Genomic DNA, 27,152 nt, shown 5'->3' on the forward strand with positions numbered 1-27,152 from the left:
TCATACTGAGATACGGAGATATCTTAATTTCTGAAGAAACCCTCCTAATTTTTTGAGTGTTGCATATGTGAATCCCACTTCATATGTCGATATATCGTGACAACAAAGTATTTCACCGGTGTTGCTGTAGGAATTTGTTTGTTCAAGCCTACCATTCATCTAATTGAATTTCGTAATTACCTACTCTTATATAAAAGAAGAAGAGTTTGCTATACTGAAAAAAGCTACCGTGTAGTGAAACGCGTTTTAAATAACGTTTATAGTGAAAATTCTATAATTATTATCAGAGAAAGTGTTATAAATTTTCATCACGTAACGAGTAAGTGTAATCATAATATTAGATATCATTAGTGAAATAATTAAAAAAGAATATGTTAAACGGTTTTTTTTACAAAAATAATAATGATGTGAATGATGTACTGCAAAATAATTAGGAAGGTCCTAGGTATCAGTTACCCACCTCAGCAATCTACAGTATTGATCAAATGGAAAAATACTGAAATTGATGGGCCTAGCGTAACCTGAGTAAATATGTCAATAGTTTTCAGTTTCTAGTTTTGTCACTCAACTCTTCTCATTTTGTTTAGTGCTTCGATATCACAAGGCGATGTGTAATCCGCCATAGCTACGGCTGTCTTGAATTTGTGTCTCTTCCAAAGTGTACTACTATTCAACTACTCAAGCCCTGTAGTTGTGAGGTAGTTGTGAAGAAATATGTAATCCGCCTGTTTGAAGCTGCGGCCATCTGGGATTCACAATGATATAGAAATAATTAAATTGTATTGTCATCAAATCTAAATGTGTGTATTAAATTTCAGATCAATTTGTCAACAGGGGTCAAACTTCAAATACTAAATTTGACCCAAACAAATGAATAAAAAAACAAACGAACAAGCTGGATAAAACCGTTCAATTCTCACTATTCTTTCCAGGTTGGCAGTGTGAGGAACACCCGTTACGTGACGGTAACGTCAACGTTTGAGAAAAGTCTGGAATCGTCCCCGGATCCCACCTTGACTAAGGCAGCGGAGCCCTTAACGGAAAATATCCTGGCGACGTCGAGCAATTACGCGAAGGACAACAACTTCTTGGATTCTAGCGTCGCGACGCTGCCGCCGCTGTATCTAGCTTCGGACATGGAAACGCCGCCTCTCGAGACGCTTACGGAGACATTCAGCACGACGCAGACGATGTTGAAGACGCACATTCTGCCTGTCGTTCGACACGGTAACAATACAACCAGTTCAACATTGGTGCAGACATATTTGGTGACGAGGTGAGTATGCTTCAGGAGCGGAGGCAAAGGGGTTTGGGTTGCCGGTGAAAAACTTACAAATAGATTGGGAAATGCATTTCTATTTGTATATATGCCTTTTTTCCTGTACATTTCGATTATAACTGTTACTTCGTATTGGTAATTGAAAATTATATGCCAGCCCCATGGTGACGAAAGTGTAAAACACACATGTCTACATTGAATCCCTGTTTTGGAATTGTTCGAATTTTCTCATTGGATTTTTCCTTGATGAATACTTAAGTATCTTAAAGAAGATGCCCACAAGGAGGCGTACTATCGCCATTGCTATGGGCAATCCTAGCAGATGATATCCTGAAAAAGCTATCTGAAGAAGGCATATAGTGCCTGGGATATGCTGACGATTAGGTGATAGTCACAAAAAGTAAATTTACAGGCGTCATCTCGGAGCGCATGAAAAGAGCCTTGAACATCGTCGGCAGATGGTGCAAGCATGAGAACCTCTCAGTTAATGCACAAAAAAGCACTGCGAGTGATGCGAGGAATTGAACCACCAATACTCAATGAAGTGGAGATCGCTTTCGCCACGAAAGTCGAATACTTAAGTGTGACTTTCGATCACAGGCTCACGTAGAACCTAAACATCCATGAAACAGCACATAAGGCCGGGATGGCCCTGGGAATCTGCAGAAGAATGTGCGGGAAAAACTTGGGGCTGAACCCAAATATGACACTCTGGTTATATAAATGGCTAGTGAGACCTATGATAACATATAGTGAATTGACTTGGTGGTCAAGAACAATAGCAATTAGGTACGGCTAGGCTATTAGGCGGCACGAAAAGGCTGCCGTGCATAAGTGGAGCGGGAACCATGAGAACGACCCCAACTGCAGCATTCAAAGTTCTGCTCGAACTTCCACCATTGCATATCTACATACAAAGAGGGGCTCGACTGGTGACAGGCTGATGCAGAGGACAACCACCCTAATCAGCCAGTGACACGGTGCAGAATACTTGAAACTGTACAATGAACTGAAGACAGATTCAATACTAGGAATACCCGTGGATAACACAATTCCGTAGTACAACTTTCGAAAAGATTTCAAAATCATCATACCAAGTAGAGAAGACTAGCAAAACGGCCCACCGGTAAAAGAGGAAGAAACTTGATATACAGATGGTTCAAAGACCTCAGAAGTAGTGGAAGACAGTATATACGGAGGTATAGCAAAGACGAGAATCGCACTCAGCCTCGGACATAATGCAACTGTGTTCCAGGCAGAAGTAGTGGCCATCGAATACTGTATAGGGGAGATGAACAGGCAGAACAGGCACAAATGAAACCATTATCATTTTCTCCGACAGCCAGGCGGCAATTAATGTGCCCAGCTCGTTTCAAGTCTTCTCAATACTTGTGAGAAGCTGTCTGAGCGCACTAAAGGAGCTAAGTACCCAAAATAGTGTCACTGTAGCTTGGGTACCCGGACATGAGAATTACAAGGGCGATGAGGAGGCCGATGTTGTAGCCCCTGAAGACGCCTCCAAGGCTATGATCGGCCCAGAACCCTTCTGAAGGGTAGCAAAAGCAACTATAAAGACATCCATAAACTCATGGATACAAGCCGAATCGATAGATTGATGGAATAAGCTTCCAGGAATGAGGCAGGCGAAAGAGTTCATAAAGAAATCATCACCCAGATTCACGGAAGACATGCTAAACCACAACCGTAAGGTTGTACGGGTAGTGGTGAGTCTACTAACAGGGCATAGCCGACTCAGGAACCATATGAGCAACACGGGTCTCACAGAATAAATCCAATGCAGGTTCCGTCAAGAAGAGGAAGAAACCGCACTGCATGTGTTTTTTGAATGCACATCGATAGCAAGGCTGAGACACGCAAGATGCGGGGAAGAGAAACCAGAGGCTGCCAGCTATATGAAGGGTTCAGTGTCAATGCTATGGAGTCTCATAGCATTGACACTTGCTCATTATGTCAGAATTTGGTTATATTATACCAAAATCACTTCTTTTTTGACGATTGATTGATGAAGTTTCAAGTGAGTAAGGAGTGTTGCAGATTTGTGTAGGGTAAAACGTGTTGGTTGTAGCTTTTTCGATCATATAAAATGGCTGAAATAGTGGAAAAATTTATCAAATTTCCACCATATCTATTCAAAACCACATCATACATTCCGACATTAATCCACACAACTTCAAGTTGACTTCTTCGTATTGCAGGGCGTAGAGTATTTATAGTTTCAACCTGATTCTGAATCGCATATATTCAAATAAAAAAAATTGATAATCCACGAAATCGCTATAAATTTACCAGAAGAATCAATATAAAAGCAGCATAAATGAATACTTATTGATAACTACTGAGATGAACAAATTTTTCTCTAATTTACAACATCGACACCAGGGGCAGTATCGCTCATTTTGAATTCCCTATATCCATCTCTAAGAAATGCGTTATCTATCGGAATGGTACAAGATAAATTGAAGTGAATAGATATTTGAGAAATAATTTTTGTTCAGTTCCGAATTGGTTGGATTCAAAAACAATTGTATTCATTCATAAAAATACTCTGAAACCACTTGTACACATTATAAACTCGACCTTTACCAATTGTCTACTTTATTCTCGATGGAAACAGTCCATAATCATCCTAGTCCACAAATCACTAGATAGAAGATAGAAACTATAGATCGGTCTTTGTGATGATAAAATCTACTTGTTCACGTAAAAATCAAGGTCTCGAAACTATCATATACATAACATCCCATCACTACCTGATCATCAGTAATACTGAATATAATGTTGTCGTAGTTGTGTTGAAAAATAATAGCAATGCTGTACTGCATCACCCTGTTATAAATATAGATGCTAACTGCCTCAAAATTGTTGAGGAAGTTTTTACAGATGTCAATATAAGATTTGTGAACCATATCACCACAATTTTAGAACTTGCATATTTCATTTCGACAACTCCATATTCATTGTCTTTCATCGGTCTATCCAAAAAGCTGCGAGTTGCTGCTTGCGACTCGTTTACAGTTAATTTCATCAGTTGTGAACATTCAAGACGTTCATTATTATCTTTATATGATTTCATGAAATGTTTTAAAAAAGGTATGAAGACACTGATTGCATTTCTCAATGAACATAATATAATCACTGAGGGACAATTTCGTTTTCTATGAAAATATATTTTTTTTGTTTTTGTCTCAACTTCATACTATTCTTCATCAGAATTCATCCCAAGTGTAAAAAGATACGCTCCTCTCATACATCTTAACTGCAACTGTTGTATCAATTGATTCTATTAGGTAATTTTTTTAGTAATCTAAAAATTAATTATCCACATTCAGAATATTAATATGAAATAGAAGTGACTAATTTTTAGGTACTACAATTATTTGAAAGATTTGAACCGTACGATATCAGTGACTCGACATTATTTTCTTGGATTTTGAATTGTATAAAATATGTGAAAGAATAATTTAAATATTTTTGAATCAACGGACTTCGAGTTTTTAAACTATTCGTTAGTATTTCATCATCCAAAGGTTTGTAGAAGTTAAATACATTGTGTTACTTCAATATGATATGGATAATTTCAGTTAAAATTCCAGCTTGATATTATTTGTTTCAGTTATGTTGCTTTTGAGTTCTGTTTTCATTTTTTTCATTTTTCAGGATGGGATAATAACAGATATGATTCTTTCACATCATTTTCATTCAATAAATATCTATACTTTTTATTATTCATAGAAATCAAAAGGAATTGCCAATTGAAGGTGATTGACAATGTTTCAAGATGAATTTCATTATTTCGGACTTCCATTGACTGATATTATATGAAATGATTCGAAATCCCTGTTGTCTGACAACGTATTCAGCCAAGCTAGCGTAGAGATACGCAACATATCATCTCCCACTAAACCAGTGAAGCGGAAAAAGGAAAGCGGAGAAAGTGAAAGTACTCGAATGACCCATAAATAGTCATCTCTCGGAGGAATCAGTCCAGTCATCACCCGAAGACTATTGTGGATACCAACAATCGAAACGTCGTGGAGTAACTTGGCTTGGAATCTGTTAACTTTTCATTTTTATTTTTTTTTTCAATTTTTACTTGTATTCTATTTCACTATTATTTCATTTCAGGTTTTTTGCTTAATATAATTGTTATTTTCAGCTATTAATTTTTAATTCTTCTCTGTGAGTTCTTTCAGGGATTCCAAATCATTTTATATAATATCAGACAATGGAAGTCCGAACTAATGGAATTCATCGAATTGCCAATTGTTTAATCTATTTTTCTCTATATGATAACTTCCATCAATCGATACTAAAGTTAATCCTTTGAAAGGTTTTCGTTTATGTTGAATTTCTGGTTCAGAATTTACAATACTCAGAATTTATCCACAGAGCATATTGTAATGTATTTCAATTTCCATTGAAAGTCTCTTAGACGATTCCTAAAATTTTTGAAAATGATATCATCAGATTGAAAATATTTGTGCCTATGTTTGCCTCATTCAACAGTTGAAGTTCTTTCACTTTTTATATTTTTACAGGCTGGTAACTGCCACCAAAACCTTACCTCCGATGGAAGCCTACCACTTCAACCCCAGTCGAACTCTCAATGAATTCAACAGTCATCTCGATGAAGCAGGTTCAGAGCTCCATTTGGAACTTGAATTCGGAGACCAAAACGATCAAGATGACGGCCAACTTCGGAAATTATCTCTCCCCGCAGACTTAGACCTTGCCAACATCGGATCCAACTTTGACCTATCCGACGTCGAAAAGTCGAAGCTAATGGAAGGCCACCTCCGCCCGAAAAAGGCGCAATCCCCACTCAAATCGATGAATGACTTTTCCAACCAAGCATTCAATCAGGATCAACTGCAGCAACTCGCCCTGTACAGGTTTTTGAATCCCGGTGCAGCTCAAGCACAGGTAGTCACCACATCCAAGCCGGTACTCAAAGTCGAAACGGTATATGAAACTTTTGTTTTGCCTGTTACGCAAGGCCATAACACCATTCAGAGCACGATATCGAAACTGAAGGGCACCTTCACCAAAACTGAGTTTGAGTTCGGTACCAGCACCATCGCACCTGCCTTACAATTGCCTCCGATACCTCAGCAGCTTCCTCAGATTCCTCAACTGCCTCCTCAGATACCGCAGCTCCCACAGCTGAATCCGTTCTTACCTCAGCCGCAGCCTCAGTTTGCAGTGACCTCCTCGCCTGTGGTGCAGTCGACCATGGTCACCCAGACCAACAGCAAAATCCTAAAGCTGACTTTTGGGGCCAAAACGGCGCATACCACCGTGTACAGCACAGTGGTGGTACCAACGGTAACGACGTCATACGTGACAGCGTCTATTCCCGTGCCTCCAAGTGCGGCGTATCCAGGGTTCTTCCCGGCGCCCTACCCCGGATATCCTTATGTCGGGTAAATTATTAGTGACTGTGGTGTGATTTAGTGAGTGTGAATTAGGAGATCATCGAATCAGCCTATTTGTCATCTTTGGGTTCAGTGTTCATCATTGTTTCCTCCTAGTTTTGCGTTTTTCTAGCTGGTGACAGAAGTGGTATATCCACTAACCCCATCTTTTGAATTCCTGACACCAAATTGTTAGAAATGAATTATTCGTTACCTGAACATTTTTCTTTTCTCATTATTCGATATGGTTCGCTTTAGGATGAATCTAGTTAAATTTGAATTTATTCATGCCACAGATCATTAGCCTCGCTGACTTTCGTTGAAAGTAATTTGGTGTCATCTCAATGTCATGGAATTGATTTTCTTCAACAATATTCAGACATAGGGCTAACACACGTACAAGTATGTTTGGGAGAAAGTTCATTATTGAAACTCGTTATTTTGTAACTTTTGACTCTATTTTCTTCTTTGACAAACAAAATCGTTTCGAAGTTGGGAATTCGAAAGTATTTTTCTGTGTTTTTGCTTTATCTTGCCGTGATGTAAATAAACGGAAATGAAAAAAACTCCCAGTATACTCAACAACAACGGCAATATTCTGAATATTGAGTTGGGCTGATGAATATCTTTAAATGACCTACAAGAGAATGAATTGATGACCTATCGGAATTTTGTAACCAATTTACGTTTATCCTTACACAAATACTCATGTTACCTAAGCGTATTCACAAATATTTTTTTAGTGCATCATCTCATAGATTATTTAATGAAACTCTCTCTCAAGAATTTCTTCATAGAGGTATAAATGAAAAATTTCAATGGATGAAAATTATCAGTATCCCAGATTCTCGCAATCGACAACCCAGATCCCTTCCTCTCCTATGAGTTTCAGTTATCACCAAAAACGAGAAATGATTGGAATCATAGATGGTGCTTGAACTTAAATTTCTCTATTTTGGGAGCTAATGGCAAAAATGCTCGGTCACTCATCAGATGATAGATTATGGGTGTATCATGTGCTAATGAAGTAAATGTGATGAACATTATCATATTATCAATACCATTAATGAATGGCACCTATTTCAGTACCGGTCAAAAAACTGATCTTTCTGGATCGATGTTCCTTCTCAGAGATGATGCATCATTCGTTTCTTTATATCGCTTTCGATTCTGATCAGAAGATTTTAGAGACGTTCAGCGTTATCTGCACTGCTAATGATGGATTATTATCAGAAAACTATCTATAGTAGTTTGAATTGACCGGAAGGACACCTATTCTGAATCGTGAAATGAACAACTCTTCATCAAATGAATATAATACTGAAAACAGCAATTTATCGGTTTTTAATTCTCTGTTGTAAACCGTTAGAAGTGAATCTTCAACAATAATGAACTGAATCAAGAAACCTAGTTATTACTCGGTTTCTTATACTATATCACTAATATTTCATTGCTAGGCGCAACCACTTGTCATAGAGTAATGTGTCAAAATGAAAAGGACATGCAAAAATAATACTCCATAAAATATTTTCGAACATTTTTGTCATACGCTACACGAAAGCTCACAGCCGAGTTAGAATTTTCTATTGGACTTTTCAACTTATAAGTTGTGAATAAGGTTGTTATTGCAACACATGTTTCATTATCATGTTCTGTACATATGCATATATTCCATTTTTATAAATATTGAATCATTTCAATTGTATATTTTTCAGCTGTTTAAGTGTATAGATAAGTTAAGGTTAATCTTGTACTGATGTTAATATTTATATTTAGACTTTATAGAAATTATTAGATAAGATCAAATTGAATGTTTCATGAAAGAATTCATTTTTCATTTCAAGATAGCAATAAAAAATACATATTTTCATATTGATTTTTATTTCCATAACTATTCAGGCTTGATCATGAAACCGTTAGATATGTTCATGAATGTTGTAGTTCATCTTAAATTTCAAATCCATGACATTTGAAAAAAAAAACTGCAACGATTTCAAAATCATTTCAGAAATGCTGAAAAGAAAAATCAAGAAGCATAATATTAACTGAATTGTTTCATTATGTAGATGAAAAAGTGGTAAGTATGCCTCATAAGTGATGTTGTTATCTGCAGGTACCTGGTTAGCGAAAGACAGCATTTTTGTTCAGGTGAGAAAAGAGTTTTGAGTCTGTTCAAAAATTCTGCAATATTAGTACAACGTCAAATCGATCAGAAAGTGAGACATTATTTGGAAAGCTTCAACAATAGTGATCACTTTTTATTGTTGATCTCACAAAATTATTTCCATGATAATTGAAATATTCAAAATACTCAAATACTCAAAATTCAGTAGTGTAATTCTATGTTTCAATTAATTAGAATTCATTGACTAATTTCTTTATATTTTTCATTGAAATGAATTGAAATGAATCATTAACATTCCATTTTCAGAGATTCATGATACTGACATTGATATACACTCATTGTTTCAATGAAAATAAAATGACATTTCAATGAATTCCCTAAATCAGGTCAGAACCTTGAAGATGTGCTTAAGAAGAAGAACTTAGAAAAATGGTATTACGATAATTCCAGTTGAAAGTTGATGTACAACTTCTTTACATTGACTTGTCTTCAACTCATAACATCAACACTGAGATCTACTGCATGAGATTCAAAAAAAATAGATAACTAAAACAGATTTACTGATCTACTTATGATGTCTACTTGGTCGGTAAAAAACCAGTGAGTATGCAAGAGTGTATTCAGTCATGTACGCCACTACTTCCCGGTACTGCCGGCGATACAGTGGCAGTGGACGGCTGCTCACCGGTATTTTACCGGCGACGATCACCGGTCGGCATGTGACATGTGATTCACTATTGGAATTTGGACGACCGGTAAAGTCGGCCGTCCAAAATCGGTGTGTGTGCAATTAGCCCTAGGCGCTAGATTAAAACTAGGCTACATTAAGAGACGCGGGTTCGAAAATAGCCTCGGTCATCCTGCTTTATTTCATTTTTTCTTTTCTTCATTTCTTATTGTTGTAGTTTTAATTCATTTTCTGTGTTAGGAAGCAATTATTATAGGAATAATGGTAGCATGTTGAAGGCATGAATTACATGATCCAAAATGTGAAAATGCCAAAGATATGAATGGAATACTGATTGTTGATGTGGTATAAACTAAAACAGAAGTACAACGAATATTTACAATTACCGACAAATACTACGAAATCAGTAAAAAGTATATGGATCTACCGTCAACATTTTTCCCCACCCCATCTTTTTTCGTTAGTTATTTCAATGCAAAGTGCACAATTGAAAACATTGGTATCAATGAATTTGGTAGTTAAGCAAAGCAAGTTGCATAATTTATATACAGGGCATTGTTTTCGAAGGAAATCTGCAACCGTAATAGTTGATACCGTTGGTAATTTTACTACATTAAAACGTCATGGTGGCTGGAAAACCAATTCAGTGGCGGAAAGTTACATTGAAAATTCGGTTCAGAATGAAATCAGCATTTCAAATGAAATATTGAACTCTATTGAGACCAGTAATAATGAAATGAATGTTAATATTTATTGCACTTCCAAATCAGTGAGACCTGGAATAAACTTTTCAAACGGCCCAATAAATAATCTAAATATTTTTATGAAATTAGATTGATCACAATCATTATGTTCGATATAAATATAAATAGAATGTAAATAGTTTTTCTATATACATAGTAATGCCCGAGACATAATTACTATTTTGTAGAATTTTTCAAAGAAATACGAGTAATTACTATTATTGTGTTCAATATAATTAAATTTCTTCATTATTTATCAGGTGTAGGGAAAAAGCGTATGCAAGAAGTTATTCACTCATCATCATTGAACTCATTTTCATGGAATGTCAATTATTACATATTAATAAACTACCTGTAGTAATTTTGTATTTTAATTGCATTTTCAATATCAACCACTTTTTGTCAGAATCATTCATTCATCTAATTGAGTTCTGTGATGACATTCTGTTATATACGAGACATTGTCAAATAGTTTGATTTATTCATTTATTTATTATTCATACAAACCTTGCGGTTCAATTACATGAATAAATGAGTAATTTAATAATCCGAAATAATAAAATACATAGTCAAATGAAATTTACATTATTTAGAAAATGTAGACACCTAAAAATTGTTATACCTACATATAACTATATTCTACAATATGTGAATTGTATGAGGACTGACACTCCTTTGTAAGTTTCTTATATATTATATAGAGAAAGAGAATCAATGACTCAAAGTTGTTTTACGGAAGATTCTGATAGAGACTGTCCATTCTAGTTCCATCAGTGTGTTAAGTTGATGTAGCAGTCCAACTGTTGATACTGTGTGGTGAAACAGAAATTGAAAAATTCATTATTTTGGGTTCTAATGTGTTGATAGCTTTTGTTGAATTTAAAGCGTGAAAAGACAGCGCTACAACTTTTATTCATGTATTGAAAACGATAATGATTTTCTCAGTTACTTTTATAGAAAATTTTGTCAAATTTGATTCAACAAAAGAACCCAGAAGGTTCATAGTTCATGGAACAAGGCGTGCTATTTCCTTTTATAGATATGTTAGACCACGTCCAATCAGAGCACGCTCCGGAAGCACACACAACATCAACTGGTACAGCCGAACTTCCACTCATATTACCGGTCACATATTTCAAATTCAAGACTCTGATAGGTACATTTCCTTCAGGTTTGTTGTCATCAGCAGGATAATCTTGGTGTATTCTTATTGAGTAATTTTTGATTCCTGAAAAAAATAGGTATAAGGAATGTTAATAACTTTGCAGATGAAAGTAATAACAATAAGCAACTATGTTATATCGAGAAAGAGTAATTTTACTTGCGTAATAAACATTGTAAGATAACATTCTGCAGGATTTCATAACCTACAGTGTTTGTTGTAAAATCCAAAACCCAAAATGAAAGATCGACTAAAAATGAAAGATTGCTATTTTATTGAATTTAGAAAACTTATACCTATAATCGTACTCTGAATTTTTATATTTCATGAGCTGTATTAGAAAATATAATTTTCATAGAACTAACTGCCTGAGTTTTAACACTTTATTTTGCTTGAATAATGTATCGACTCGTATTTGGTTTCAAAGTTGAAGAAGAATTCATAACTATAAATTTTCATGAAGCTAAACATCTATTCACAATTATTTTTATATTTCTAACTTTCAAATAGAAATTCTGCTTGTGGTAACTCCCAAAATATAATCTCAAAAATCCAAACACTATGCATAACAACCCACAAAATTTCTGTACTATGATGAACTTTCAACATATCGTGAAATAGATTATCAAATCGATCTAGCTCGCACGGCGGTTTTGAAATAGCGTGCCCACATTGTCTAAGGTAAACAAAATTCAGGTATTCAAATAAATTAAGTACTTCTGTTATTACCTACAATGATGTTGAATATATAAGGGCTAACACTATGAATTATTTACATTTAATTCTATTAATTTGAAAATGTTTACAGAATAAAACTGCAGTAAAGTTAGTTACGAATGAAAGTAACGAAAAACAAGTATTGTTTCTCATTTTATATAGAAGACAATGAATTGCTCATGATAACTGATCATGATCATGATGGAAATTATATAAATTATCGCAATTACCAACCAATCATATTGATGCTGCTGAAGGAGATGTTTTGTAATAAACCAGGTCCACTTCCTTTAACTGTTTTAACATGGATACCGTAAGTTGAGTTTTCAATAACACCATAATCGAACGTGATATTGGATACCACATTTTCTTCATATGCTTCAGGATCAGCCCCCACTTCTACGTTTAGACCGTTACCTCCATTGCAATAATTGTTACTGATTAACATATTCGAACCACGCTCCACCCTAATACAGTCATCCTGATTGAATACTAGCGAGTTTCTGATGGTGATGTTATCACCAGACACCTCAAAACCGACAGTGTCAACGCCAAGGTTATCCTGAAACGAAATGAAAAAAAAACAGGTTCGTCAATAGTCGTAGTGGATAACATGCCAATATTTGAGAATATCAACTTTCAGTATATTTTGAAAAAAAGAGATTTTGTCATGAAGGTTTCAACCTTTTGATAACATCGAAATATTATGAAAACATATTCTTTATATCTCTGGTGTGACAATTGAATATTTTCGCAAAACGAAGTATCTAGCTTATCTGTATCTAGAGACATTTTCTGCTATGAAACAATTTATAATTTTTGTATGCTTCACAGAGTATTGAATATTTCACTGCCTGAAAGTAATTTTCAGAAAGAAGCGAGTTTCATCAAACAAATCATTCTCAACAACAGAAACATTTTTTTTTTCAGAGAATAAAAGAACAAAGGAGTAGTTTTTCGAATGTGAAGACCAAATTCACATCTGCAAACCATCTTCTGCTAGAGAAACCTGAGTTCAATCATCACAACTATGACGTATCACACTCGTAAGAAAAAAGTTGGGAACTCAATCGTTTGAAATGCTCGAAAATTATTAGATTCAAAAATTCAAAAATTTCACCGAATGAACAAATAGAATTGAATGCTTTCGCCTAGTGAAAATAAAATTTATATCATGACCATGTACCATGTCTGGTCTTACACATTAAGAATTCAAAAATTCCACTGAACGAACAAATAGGATTGAATGCTTTTTCTCTGGTAAGAATAAAATTTAAATCGTGATCATGTAACTAAATCTGGTCTTTCACCTTTTTCTTTGACCTTCGAATTATCTAGGTGTTGAATATTTTAATCAATGGAATCAACAATATTATTCTAAAGAATAATCCATTATACGACTTTTATAGATATGTATTATATATGAAAGTTTGTTGATGATGATACAACGGAAGAACTTTGTTCAGTTCAATGTTTATCAAAAAGTAGCTTTTCTTTTTAAATGTGGAAGTATATGTCACGAAATGATTTTTTTCTTCCAGTATTCATCTGAAAGGAACTTCTGTATATGCACTACATATCTGTAGTATATGTCTCACATATTTTTTCCGTGGATGGAAAAGTATCTCAATAATTTTTTTTTTGTATCCACACTACAATCGCAACTTTCTATAATGAATGAAATTTCATCATGAGTTTATTCAAAAAGTTGATGAAAATCAGTTGATTCTGATATTTTATTCAACGACAGTGTCAATCTTTCAAAACCGTTATTTGTAACTTTCACAATGAGAATCGAAAAACTCAAGGATTGCTAGCTTCGATGGAACATCATTTCTTTTAAAAACGAAATCGACAGTGTTTTTAGCGCACACAAATTTTCAAAATTCGGAACTTGATACGTGAATTTTTTTTCCAAGCAGCAATATATTCCCATCGTATGAGGATATATAGATTCATTGAATATGATGTCTTTCCAGATATCACAAAATAAGATTATACTCATGAGACGATTATATATTCACACTTTCAACAACCTACCAATAATTTACAATTTCACAATCTTTTTTTCTGATATGTATTATTTCACAATTCCTAAACATGCACTGAGTGTCGAATGAAAAATTAATATTATTATTCAAAATTTGTTGTTCTGATAGATCTATTATGAATCGAATAAATGCCATTTCGATGTTTTCTGTGATAACTTTTTTCAATTTTCAATTTTTCGACAATAGACACCCAATTCAATGTTTTCAGCGTTATGAACTCACTTTGTCTCCATCAGAAGTATTAATAGTCCAGCCATTGATGAGGATGTCCGATCCAGTAATGGAGGTACAACGTTCTGGACAATTCACAAAATTCAAGACATAGAATTCACCTCCCTGTACGTTGATTTTCAAAAAGAGTGGTTTTTTAGACCCTTGACTACCTTTTCCGTCCCAATATTCTTCTCCTTGTCCGGAGAATCCGATACCTTGAAATAACAGTAACAAAATAGTTTTTCATTGTGATAAGATTACGTGATCGAATGATTGATAACTTTCACATATATTCAGTGGGCTTTAAATCAAATTAACTGAAAGAACAATTTGTTCAGGCCAGTTTTGACTCACCTATACATTCCGAAAATAATCATAACTCAAATATACTTGCAATTGTAGAAATCTTGAACAAGCAAGCAAAGCAATTCGTTATAAGAATCGTGCTAAATACGCAATGAAACATTGATTGGATAAATATATTTTAAGAAACTAAAAAACACGCTTTTGAAGAACATCGAACTGAAAAGTTATTTTTTTTAATGAGCTTGAAACGATAAATACTAGTATTATTGTGCGACGGGTGCTTGATATGCAAAAATTATGACACAAAGCGCCCACGCTTTTTTCACAATTATATTATTATTTTTCGTTCGTTATTATTTTAAGCTTATTTAAAAATCATAATTTTCAACTTTTCAGTTCGATGTTTTTTGAAAGCGTGTTTTTTAGTTTTTGAAAGCGTGTTTTTTAGTTTTTGAAACCATATTTATTTTTAATTTTTTTTGGATCGTATGCTATAAAAGCGTGTTTTCATTATTTCTAAACTATATTTATTTTATATAACTTAAATGAAATGAATAAAAACACTTTCGTCTAAATACCACTGGAAAATTTCATTTATACGACTGGTTTCGGGTTTGATCCCATTATCAAGTATGAAACTCGATTTTTTGGATCAAACCCGAAACCGGTCGTAAAATAAAATTTTTCCAGTGATATTTAGACATTTCATTTAAGTGATCATGAATTGCCATAGAGTAAACAAGTCATCAATCACACATATTATTTTTTATAAATTTTGGGATCAATCAGCCGTATATTGTTTGGAAAAATGACCATTGATATTTTTCGATTCCGGAGAGGGGGCGTGAAAATCAGCTACCAAACCAAGCCCAAGGAAGCATGTGCGCAAAGGATGGTTACAAATAAGGCAGCAGGCGCACGTGGTAATGAAAAAAATAATTTTTCAAATGAAAAAATACTTTTTCCAAATGAAAAAATAAATGTGAAGTGAGTTCGAATTATATCAAGGACGTTACGTACAGCGCCATCTGCCCGCGAATAGATCAAGCAATGATATTGATAATTCTGGATACAAACATACATATATACATACATTCAGATGAAGCTAATAAAAGCGTGTTGGTAAAAGTATTGAAATTGAAAATATACTTTTTCAAATGAAGAAATACATGTGAAGTGAGTTCGAATTATATAAAGGAAGTTACGTACACCGACATCTGCCCGCGAATAGATCAAGCAATAATGTTGATAATTCTGGAGTTACAAATAAACAAACATACATATATACAGACATATAGGTGGAGCTAATAAAAGCGTGTTGGTAAACGTATTGAAATTGAAAAATTACTTTTTTCAATTGAAGTAATACATGTGAAGTGGGTTCGAATTATATCGAGTGGTCCAACGAAAAGTAGGCACCTTTCTTTTCTCCTTTTTTTGTAACTTAACGCAGAAATGCTCGGACAGGTCAATTTTGCTTTTGAGGAGGACACATTTTAGATGTATTTTTCTACGTGTGCCTTCAACCCCCTAGCGAGGGTGAGTAACAACCCTAAAATTTTAAATGGAAAGTGGGGTCGAGTGATATATCATTTGAAAGGGCACAAAGTTCTCTTTCCAATGATACCTAATTAGTTGTATTTACTTGAATAGTTATAAAAAAAGCAAGAACTTCTGCTCGATATTTTTGGTGTTAATGAAATGCGGAAAAAACGGCATTTTTATCACTACTACATTTCTCTCGTGCATTTTTTGGTTCAAATAACAACAGCAGATAAGTGTACAAAAATAATTTAGGCAAACGTTCATTGTTTCAGTTCGGTTGCTTTTGAAATTATTTCAACTTTACTGTAAAAATGGTTCATTCCATTCCTGAATGAGTTGAAATTGTTAAACTTTATTATCGACATAATAGTTTTGCTAGACTTACTGCTCGCCTCTTTAATAACAGTCATCCCGGGAAAAATGTGATTCGTACGATACCAAGTTAGTCCAAAAGTTTGTCGATACCGGATCTGTCTGTAATGTGAAACACCAGCCACGGAAACCGATCAGAAATGAAGCAGTGGAAGTCGCTGTTTCGGGACATGTTGAATTGGATCATACTCAAAGTACCCGTCAGCTTGCTGCAGTCTCAGGTGTCTCCCGTTCGTCCATAATACGGATATTAAAAGTCTATAAATTTCATCCGTACAAAATTAAATTAGTTCAAGAACTCAATAAAGATGATCCTGATAGAAGGCTGCAATTTTGTGAACAACTGAGCCAGCTACTAATTGATGATCCGCACCTATCATTCAACACGTGCTTTTCCGATGAGAGTACATTTTTTTGAATGGAGCTGTGAATAGGCATAATTGCCGTTACTGGGTGGACAGTAACCCACACTTATTTCGAAAGGTCCATACCCAGTACCCTCAAAAATTCACTGTCTTGTGTGGCATATTAGGTAGTCATATCGTAGGGCCACTTTTAATTCCTGGGAATTTAACTGGAGAGGTCTACCTGAACATGCTTGAAGATACAATTGATCCTCTCATAACAGAAATATTTGAAAATGACCAAAATCATAATAATGATCGGCTTCATTTCCAGCAAGATGGAGCACCTCCTCACATGTTGCTCCGGTAAGAGAGTTTTCAGATGACCGGTTTCCTGGACGGTGGATTGGAAGGAGAGGCCCCATCGAATGGCCTGCTAGGTCACCTGATTTATCGCCTTTAGACTTTTTCCTTTGGGGACACTTGAAAAATAAATGTTTTGCTACGCAGCCCGAGTCCATAGAAGATCTTCGCCAACGAATTACAGCAGAGTGCAGAAGTATAACACCTGATATGCTACAGAATGTTAGGAATAGATTTGAACAAAATCTGTATTATTGTATCGAAGCGAATGGGTCACATTTTCAGCACTTGCTAAAGTAGAATTCTACAAGTCAATTACACATTTCAAAGTACTGGGTTGTAGTTGTTTTTCTTCATAATACCTACATGTTTGAGAGAAATACAACAAATTAGGTATCATTGGAAAGATAATTTTGTGCCCTTTCAAATGATATATCACTCTATCCCACTTTCCTTTTAAAATTTTAGGGTTGTTACTCACCCTCGCTAGGGGGTTGAAGGCACAGGTAGAAAAATACATCTAAAATGTGTCCCTCTCGAAAGCAAAATTGACCTGTCCGAGGATTTTTGCGTTAGATCACAAAAAAAGGAAAAAAGCAAGGTGCATACTTTTCGTTGGACCACTCTGTATAAAGGAAGTTACGTACAGCGTCAAATACAGATCCCGAGCATTCAAACGGAAAAGCAGAGTTACATAAAACAATCATACATGCATAGAGATGAAGCTAATATAAAGCATCTTGATATTAATAAGAAGATTACTTATTTCAAATGAAGAAAATACATGTAAAGTGAGTTCGAATTATATCAAAGAGGTTACGTACAGCGCCATCTGCCCGCGAATAGATCAAGTAATAATGTCGATAATTCTGTCAAATACAGATCCCGATATGAAGTGAAAAGGAGTGTTACAAACAAACATACATACATACAGGAGAAGCTTCTAAAATCCTGTTAAAAACTAACGTTCATCTAAGCATATCATTTCACAACTTCACAATATAATACACCACAATATATCGGTGAAAGGAGCACACAAATTACTTAGGCTGCTTTTGTGTCTTTGTGACTTTCGTGAGTACAAACAGAGAAAACTTTTTAGATCGGGTCCTATTGCGTTGACCTCCAATAATTCCTACTACACGCTGCAGGAATTCTTCCAGTAATTTTATTACTGTGCATAACCATGTATTATATTTCTAGTATGTTATTACCGTATATACTATTTGTTATTTTATTCTCCAGACTGTCCCACTAGGTGACGTACCATTAGATATATCTATTTATTTGTTTATTTATTTTATGTGTTTAGTAGTTATGACATATGTTTTATTTATAGCCAAGCTTTGTCAATGAGTTAGTATGACTTCAGACAATAAAGTATATTTATTATTATTATTATTATTATACTTTCTCATGTACCTATAGGCAGCCATCACTTAAATTTCAATCATATGTACCTATTTGTCTTTTCCTAGATTTTTCTAGAAAAAAAGATTCTACGTATGTGCCTACCATTCATTGATAATCGAATTGTTTTATAAATCATAATTATGATGAGCTGAAGTTCCAGACGTGAAACGATAATAATTCGTGTAAGTTATGTGGAAGGTATGTTTATGGAAATTACTTGTTACAGAGCCCTGAAGGAACATTTGATTAAATTCGAAACTTCGCATAGATCCTGTTACTCAAGCAACCTTCCTTTAGAAAAATTATTGTTTGAATAACCAATTACACTATCAAATGTATATATAGATTATAAAATTACTTATCAATGAACTTCTAAACGAGGTATCTCGCCATTGTAAATTGAAGGGTGGATTCTACCCTCGAAAGGAAAAGTGTCAGATCTGAGTTGCCTCTTTCATCCGAGGCCAAATATGAAAAACGGCCTTGATTGTTATTCATTTCCAAACCCTTTATATTTATAGGGGGCCCATGGATATGATTTGATACTTTTCAATCATATTGATAACTGGCAATATTGCAACACTGGATGAAGACAAGTAAGACACGTGCCACTCACCTGCAGCTCCATATATTCTCAAATCATTTCCTTCAATATTAACTAGAGGACCGTCCCAGTTAGCTACCCCAAATTTAACGATATCCTTGAAATATAAAGTAGTTCCTGTTTGTAGTTTCAGATTCAAAGTCTCGCCAGCAGGAACATCCATTTTCCATACTCTTATATTGGTACATCTACTCACCACGTCTGGTACTTGAGAAAAGTCGGTGATATCACAATCTCTCTTCAGTATATTAGTATCCACAGTGTAGAAAAGTCCGCAACATATCGCTAAAATAGCCACTAAACTCGCAAAATACATGATTTCTGACTTACTGTTTAGAGAATATCAGAAAATGTAACTATCAAGAAAATAATCACAGGATTTATATGTCAATCTGATAATTGTTATCTAATACTTTTACACTGGATTGAAATAAATATAGTCTTTATTTCCACACTACATTAAATCTGCGAAATGCTGCGGATTTGTACTTGCATTGCAACTGTACAAATTGAAAATATGCAATAAAAATTGATATATGATGGAGTTGGTTGACACTTGATGAAAATTCATGCAAGTTAGGTACATTTTATAGTGATATTTTCACCGAACAGTTCAGAAAAACGCAGCACGTATTTTTGATTTATCAGACATCAATTCTCATACATTAAATTCACTAAATTATTATACTTAATTTGAAAAAAAAATCACTGATAGATATTCATTTGGGCTACTAATCATGAAGATTTTGCACTCGTCAAATATGTGGTTACACAGTAAAATACATTTCAAAGAACATACAAATTACAAATTAAATAAATGAAACAAGACAAAAGTACAGAACTCTTTGAATAAATTATGGTTGAACTATCTAAAGTAGTTGTTTACAGCTGATTCTCGGCCTCCCCCCACCACTATGACGTATTAATTGCTTTTTTTATTGGTTGTTGTTTGGTGAAGTTTTTTTTGTTGTGCAGTGAAGTCAAGGCGTTGTGACCTTGAAGTGTCTGGTGCATGGATCGTTCAGATTTTTTTTTTTCATATGAGATTTTGTGTGTTTATGTGTGTGTGTGTGTGTAGGAGAATGCACGGTACAGGGTTTCATCATGTGCTTGTTTGTCTATGTACAAACATACGTCTGCATACTTCGAAGATCCTCCAAGTAATAAATGCTCCATCGGTGTTAGGGCACCAAGTTAGTAGTGGAGTGACGTCACAGCAATAACCGTTCAACGGCTAGAGAGCGACATGTTCACTCCACGACGTGTGGCAGAGTAATGCGTATTCATCGGTCTGCCCTCACCTCTCCCGAAGCGATGAAGGTTCGCTCTAGCCCCGCTATCGATGGTGACACAACGGCAGCCGAGGACCGTTTGCCTAGCGTCTACCCTCTCCGAGACCGCAACGACCACTGCTTGCTCGTATATCGACATCTGTTATCGCATTCAGTTGGGAGGTAATCTTGGCGCATGTAGTTGAGAAGTGGGGTTGGCTATGACGTCTTGACGGGTCCTATCAGAGTGTATTTAAGAAGCGTACGAGTGTTGGCTATGTCAGTTTACATCAAGTGAGTTAGTGAGAACTATTATATAAAATGTATTCCTGTGACTGTGGTAAATCTTTCACTCGTAGTGATAATCTTCGTCGGCATCAGCTCCAGAGTTGCCAAGGAGGGCCTGCAGTGAAACGGGTGAGAGTGGATAATGCAACACCTATGTATACGTGCAATTGTTGTAATGTGACAATTCCTATGACCCAAGTGAATTCTCACCGAAGAACCATGAGTCATAAAAATAATGCATGTGTTCAATTGTCTGACGGTGTTCAAATTATAACGAATGCATTCAATTGCCGCATTGCTACATACAGGGTGGAGAGTTCGATTGTAACCAGTGACTACATGTCATTTTTCAATAAGATTAGGCAGAAGGTCATTGAATTACTGGAATCAGCCATCAGGATCCATAAAAGCATCAAGGTGAATATGGAAGTTTTTGGGAATTATATTCTTCAGACTGATGATTCGAGGGACACGAAGTCATTTAATTCCCAAAATAAAATAGTGGACCAATCTTCAGATTTGAATGCTGTTTTTGATGGATTCCGTGATGTAATTGTGGCTCAAACGACTGAGTTCCAGGATCGTGACTCAGGTATTTATTTTTTAAAAATTTCAATAAGATTGAATAGTAATATTTTTTTTTATAATTCAGGTTGGACTTGTGAAAAAATATTGTTTCTCGAGGTCAACATTAATAAATACAGTCCACTGGAAGGACGTTCATATGTGAAGCTGCCTCAATGTATTCAATGGAAGAAAGCTGTTGTGAATGTTCGTAATGAAGATCAATATTGTTTTGCTTGGGCTATAACATCAGCATTATATCCTGCAGATAGTCGAGTGTCCGAACTTACGTCATATCCACATTTTTCCACTGTTTTAGATGTCACAGGTATGGATTTTCCGGTTAAAGTTAATAATAAGAGTATCGAAATATTCGAAGATAGGAATGATATTTCAATTAATGTTTACGGTTTAGAGAGTACATTTGAGAAGGGTAAAATGAAGTATGAAGTGATTGGTCCATTGCGATACTCACAGAGAAGACTCCGGAGACATGTCAATTTGTTGTTTATAACTGATGACTCCGGTAATGGTCACTATTGTTGGATCAAAGATCTTTCAAAATTAGTTTCTAATCAACTATCAGCTCATACACAGAAAAAATATTTTTGTGACGGATGTTTGATATATTTTTCTGATGAGAGATTGCTTTTACGTCATAATATGTATGATTGTAATCACATTAGTACCACAACACCAACTACTAATTTAAAGATCAATAAATATGGTAGAATGGTTGCGGAAAATAAACTAATGTTTGAAAACTTTGAGAGGCAAATGAGGGTGCCATTTGTAGTGTATGCTGATTTTGAATCAGTGCTTAAACCGATTCATGTGAATGAGCCAAATCCTGGAAGTTCATACACGATTAAAACATTCAAACATGCCCCATATTCATTTGCTTATTTGATAAAGTGTTCATATAATGATGATTTGACAAAATTTGTTACATATAGGGGTGTAGATGCAGCTCAGAAATTTGTGAGTAGCATTGAAGATGATTTGAAAGAGATACATGAAAATCATCTCAGAAACCCTAAACCAATGGATACACAAACTGTCGAAGAAGAAGAACAGTTTGTTGCAGCCAGAACTTGTGGTATATGTAATAAAGCATTTACTGATGGTGACGTCAAAGTAAGAGATCATTGTCATGTCACAGGAAAGAAAAGATCACATGCCGCTCACTCGAAATGTAATTTAAATTTCAAAATAACAAACTTCATACCTATCATTTTTCATAATTTAAGTGGTTATGATTGTCATTTATTCATAAAAGAATTGTATAGGAATAAAGAGAAAGTTGATGTTATCCCGCAAACTAAAGAGAAATATATATCTTTCACGAAGCATCTCTTTACACACAGCTATACCGATAAAGATGGTGTGGTTAGGAAGAATTATCTCAAAATGAGATTTATCGATAGTTATAAATTTATGACTAATTCGTTGGAGAAGTTGGGTGCAAACTTGACCTCCGATCAATGTTTGGAGATGCACAAACATTTCCCACAAATTGAGAAATTCAATTTGATGAGACAGAAAGGTGTATTTCCATATAGTTTTGTTGATGACATTGACAAATTGAATTATCCATTACTTCCGACAAAAAATCAGTTTTATGACACACTCAATTGTGAACATATATCGGAAACTGATTATGATAGGGCTAGAAAAGTTTGGAATTTATTCGAGTGTCAGAATTTGGGGGAATACTCTGATTTGTATTTGAAGTCGGATGTATTGCTACTATGTGATATTTTTGAAAACTTCCGCACCACAAGTTTAGAGATATATAACTTAGATCCGGCACAATATTACACTGCACCTGGATTATCGTGGGATGCCATGTTGAAGTTCACTAATGTTGAATTGGAATTACTAACTGACATTGATATGATTCACTTTTTTCAAAAAGGTATACGAGGTGGAATTAGTCAATGTAGCGAGAGGAAACATATAGCAAATAATAGATTTTTACCCAATTATAATCCCAACGAACCTTCCACATTCATTACATATTTAGATGCAACAAATCTATACGGTCACAGTATGTCACAACCTCTACCAACAAGTGAATTTACATGGTTGACACCAAATGAAATTCTTAATCTCGATGTGATGGATGTGAGTACTGATAGTCCGTATGGGTATGTATTTGAAGTGGACATTCATTATCCACAAGAGTTGCATGATAAACATTCTGACCTTCCATTTTTAGTCGAAAAAATAATACCACCTCGTACACAATCGAAAATTCCCAAATTAATTCCAAATTTGAATGATAAAAGAAAATATATTGTTCATTATAGGAATCTACAGCAAGCTGTCAAAAATGGATTGATTGTAATGAATACACATAGAGTATTGAAATTCAAACAATCATGCTGGATGAAACCCTATATAGATCTTAATACTGAAATGCGTAATAGGTCTAACAACAAATCTGTTAAAGATTTCTATAAACTAATGAATAATGCGGTGTATGGAAAGACAATGGAGAATGTAGATAATCGAATTGATGTTAGACTCGTTACACATTGGGAAAATATAAAGAAAAATATAGGTGCCAGCACTCTCATAGCCAAACCAAATTTCAAAAATTGTTCAATTTTCACTGATAATTTCGTTGCCATTCAATTGGGTAGAGTGAAGGTTCATTACGATAAACCATTATATTTGGGATTTTCCATATTAGAATTATCTAAAACAGTCATGTATGACTTTTTCTATGGATGCATCAAACAACACTTTGATGAAAATGTCTCTTTACTTTACACAGATACCGACTCGCTCATTCTTAAAGTAAACACAGAAAATTTTTATGAATTCATAAAAACTAACATAAGTAGATTTGATACATCCAATTACAGTATACTTAACCAATTCAATATTCCAGTAACAAGTTCAGTCTTGGGTAACTTCAAAGATGAATTTCCAAATGATCCAATCATGAGTTTTTATGGTACAGGTGCTAAAGCATATTATGTGAAATCTGTTGATGGTGAATTTAAGAAAGCCAAAGGGGTTAAACGATCTGTAATAAAGAATGAATTGACATGCGAAGATTATCAAAAAATCGTCGAACAAGGTGGTATGATATTCAGAAAGATGAATTCATTTAGAAGCGTGTTACATGATATGTATACTGAATTAAAAAATAAAGTTGCATTATCATATCACGATGATAAACGATTTATCATTCCGAATACTACCCACACTCTTCCTTGGGGTCATAATGATATTGAATTTTATGAAAACGATCCAAATGAGAACATTCGTTGGATAAGTAATATTATTCAACAATCACAATCTCAGGAGACTCCATTGGATCAATTGATTAATTTATTATCTGCCGAGATCAATGATTGAAATATCATTCAATATCTTCAAAACCGGAAAATTCAATATTGATATTTATGTAGCCATTTATAATTAATAATATATGATAGAAGTAATGTGATATTAATGTATTATGTATGTATGTATATGTATTACTGTAATGAATATAAAATGATTAAAATTTTATTTGTATTATTTCTATTTCCCTAATCAATTACTGCAATATATAGTATAATGTAAATGACAGAAATATCAGTTTGAAGAGAATCATCGTAGAGTGCACAATGTCTAAAACAATCGATAAGTTTGGTAGAAAAAGAAAATGGGGTGGTAATGTCATTCGAGGTCCTCCTGGGAATGGTTTTAAATTAACAAAAGATGGTCATTATGACATGCAAAGGAAAATATTGAAAAATACAAGTGAACCAATTGACAAGAGTGATTGTGTAACTGTATCATATCTTGAGGGGGAAATTAATGGAGCAAAGGAAGTTATACTTCTAGCCCTACAAGCTGCAATACAATCCACAATAGGCAATATTGCTCGGGACGCCCGGCAAGCATTTGACGATAAAATTGCAGAGGCTCGGATAACTTTCACTCGTAAATTTGACAAACTTACAAGTGATGTAGACATAAAAATGTCTGACATAACAGCGTCTACAAATAAAAAATTTGATGCTATGTCAAACATAACAGGGACTACAATGAAAAAGTATGATGTACTGGAACAGAGAGTTGAAGTATTGGAGAAAAACCATAAAGAAGTTTTGGAGAGAAACTATAAAGTCAGGCCATCATCATCAGGTGGACTGGGATATCCAGGACTGAACATTAATCCAAATCATAGAATAATACAACCAAAACCAAAACCAACTGATGATGTATTAATGGAACCAACATGGTGAATGTATTCCCTCGTTAGGTTAGGTTAATAGCTACGTTAGGTTAGCTGCATACTTACGTTAGGTTAGGTGTTAGGTTAGTATTCCCTCGTTAGGTTAGGTTAATAGTTACTGTAGGTTAGGTTAGGTTAGGTTAGGTTAGGTTAGGTTAGGTGTTCGGTTGCATAGCGGTAGGTTAGCGTACTAGGTTAGGTTACGTTAATACGTTAATACGTGAGGTTAGGTGTTCGGTTGCATATTATGTTACGAACGCGCGCGCGAAGAGGGCGTAGATGTCTCTCCAGATGTCCCGCCTACCTGGGGCCGGAGGCCCCACCCACCTGGGCGGAGCCCAGGCAGTGGGCGTGGCCCGTTAGGGCCACGCCCCCCCCCCCCCCTTCAACTTCAATTACTGGGATAACAGCCAGGTACAGGTAGTCTCTTCCACCACGGAACCCCACAGTCCGCCATACGAATACCGGGATCACGACATCAGGATGCAAGTTCAACATGTCACTGGCAGTGACGAAGGACACTTGGATGACTCGGAATATCCAGATCCTGACGGATGGTGGGACCCTGCTTATGATGACATTGTCCCAATGAGTAGCGACGACGACGATGATGACGACGACGACTCTGGTGATGATGCTGATGACGAGCTTGACGTTAGACGTCCTCCACCATCCCCTATCCTCATCGAGGATAGTCCTCCGCCATCCCCAATCCTAATCGATGATGATGTCCTCAATTCCGATGATGACATATAATCATCTACTCGTCCATCATTTCCTTTCCTTTCCTTCCACGGAGTACACACTTTTTGGTTGGTGTACACGAGGCACTGCGAGGCTGGGGCAGTGTCTTCCTCCCTTCCTCTCCCTCTTATTAGTTTTTTTTCCATAATAATCACTAGAATTTCTCCTAATAATCGCTCAGAGTTTCATTCTTGATGTTTTCGAATCTCAAACACTGTTCTACATTTCACCCCCTCCATTTCATTTCTTCCAATATAAATATAGCAACAATCCCAGTTCTATATCATTCTTCCACAATGTCGAGTACAGGACCCATCCAAGTACATGAAATAGATTCAACGTCTGATCATTTGAGTACAACCTTCGCTCAATTTCTGCAGCGAATCTATGATCTTCCTGATGATTTCGCAGAACGAGTGGAACAAGGTATTCAGGACGACATAGATGCTGTTGACGATAATAATGCGGATGATGTGATTAGTATATCATCTGATTCAGCTGATTATGACGACGACGACATCATGAGTATATCATCTGATTCAGATGACTACTATGAGGATGATATCATTAGTATATCATCTGATTCAGATGACGATACCATAATTATTGTTTCTGATGATGAGGAGCGTTAGTCCATATCATTGCATGGATTAATAAAAAAATAACAGCCCTTTTCAGGGCTACA

At 35.2% G+C, this 27,152-nt stretch overlaps 3 protein-coding genes across 9 annotated transcripts in view; 2 read left to right on the forward strand and 1 right to left on the reverse strand.

Annotated features, from left to right (window-relative positions):
• LOC111505964 (uncharacterized) overlaps positions 1 to 7,004 on the forward strand; it is a 405,865-nt gene extending 398,861 nt beyond the window's left edge. For all 7 annotated transcript variants that reach the window (XM_074169892.1, XM_074169899.1, XM_074169896.1 and 4 more), the window contains 2 exons: positions 933 to 1,276; positions 5,839 to 7,004. In XM_074169892.1, coding sequence (XP_074025993.1) covers positions 933 to 1,276; positions 5,839 to 6,727 — 1,233 coding nt within the window. In that variant the 3' untranslated portion in view covers positions 6,728 to 7,004. The remainder of the gene's footprint in view (positions 1 to 932; positions 1,277 to 5,838) is intronic.
• A 3,727-nt stretch (positions 7,005 to 10,731) lies between these two features.
• LOC111505961 (polygalacturonase) lies at positions 10,732 to 19,763 on the reverse strand. Its single transcript, XM_023160877.2, has 4 exons — positions 19,373 to 19,763; positions 14,423 to 14,628; positions 12,384 to 12,711; positions 10,732 to 11,498 (listed from the first exon to the last, which is right to left on the reverse strand). Exons 1-4 carry the CDS (start codon positions 19,674 to 19,676, stop codon positions 11,248 to 11,250), a joined length of 1,089 nt encoding a protein of 362 aa, XP_023016645.1. The 5' UTR covers positions 19,677 to 19,763; the 3' UTR covers positions 10,732 to 11,247.
• A 473-nt stretch (positions 19,764 to 20,236) lies between these two features.
• On the forward strand, positions 20,237 to 24,855 carry LOC141480100 (uncharacterized). The gene is made up of 2 exons (XM_074169891.1): positions 20,237 to 21,511; positions 21,572 to 24,855. The coding sequence occupies exons 1-2, from the start codon at positions 20,953 to 20,955 to the stop codon at positions 24,853 to 24,855; spliced, it is 3,843 nt and encodes a 1,280-aa protein (XP_074025992.1). The 5' UTR covers positions 20,237 to 20,952.
• Positions 24,856 to 27,152: the final 2,297 nt, after the last annotated feature.

Source organism: Leptinotarsa decemlineata, unplaced genomic scaffold (assembly GCF_025532065.1).
Source record: "Leptinotarsa decemlineata unplaced genomic scaffold, Ldec_3_MD MMD2_P_RNA_scaffold_6, whole genome shotgun sequence".
In the NCBI taxonomy this organism is placed as follows: domain Eukaryota; kingdom Metazoa; phylum Arthropoda; class Insecta; order Coleoptera; family Chrysomelidae; genus Leptinotarsa; species Leptinotarsa decemlineata.

What these genes read in the sequence shown, in the direction of transcription:
- LOC111505961 (XM_023160877.2), bottom strand. Translation starts at nt 19,676, where the DNA reads ATGTATTTTGCGAGTTTAGTGGCTATTTTAGCGATATGTTGCGGACTT. An exon ending in GAGAATATATGGAGCTGCAG is followed by an intron (nt 14,629 to 19,372) that starts GTGAGTGGCACG and finishes TGTTATTTCAAG; the next exon opens with GTATCGGATTCTCCGGACAA. An exon ending in ATACTTCTGATGGAGACAAA is followed by an intron (nt 12,712 to 14,422) that starts GTGAGTTCATAA and finishes ATTTCGTTTCAG; the next exon opens with GATAACCTTGGCGTTGACAC.
- LOC141480100 (XM_074169891.1), top strand. Translation starts at nt 20,953, where the DNA reads ATGTATTCCTGTGACTGTGGTAAATCTTTCACTCGTAGTGATAATCTT. An exon ending in GTTCCAGGATCGTGACTCAG is followed by an intron (nt 21,512 to 21,571) that starts GTATTTATTTTT and finishes TTTATAATTCAG; the next exon opens with GTTGGACTTGTGAAAAAATA.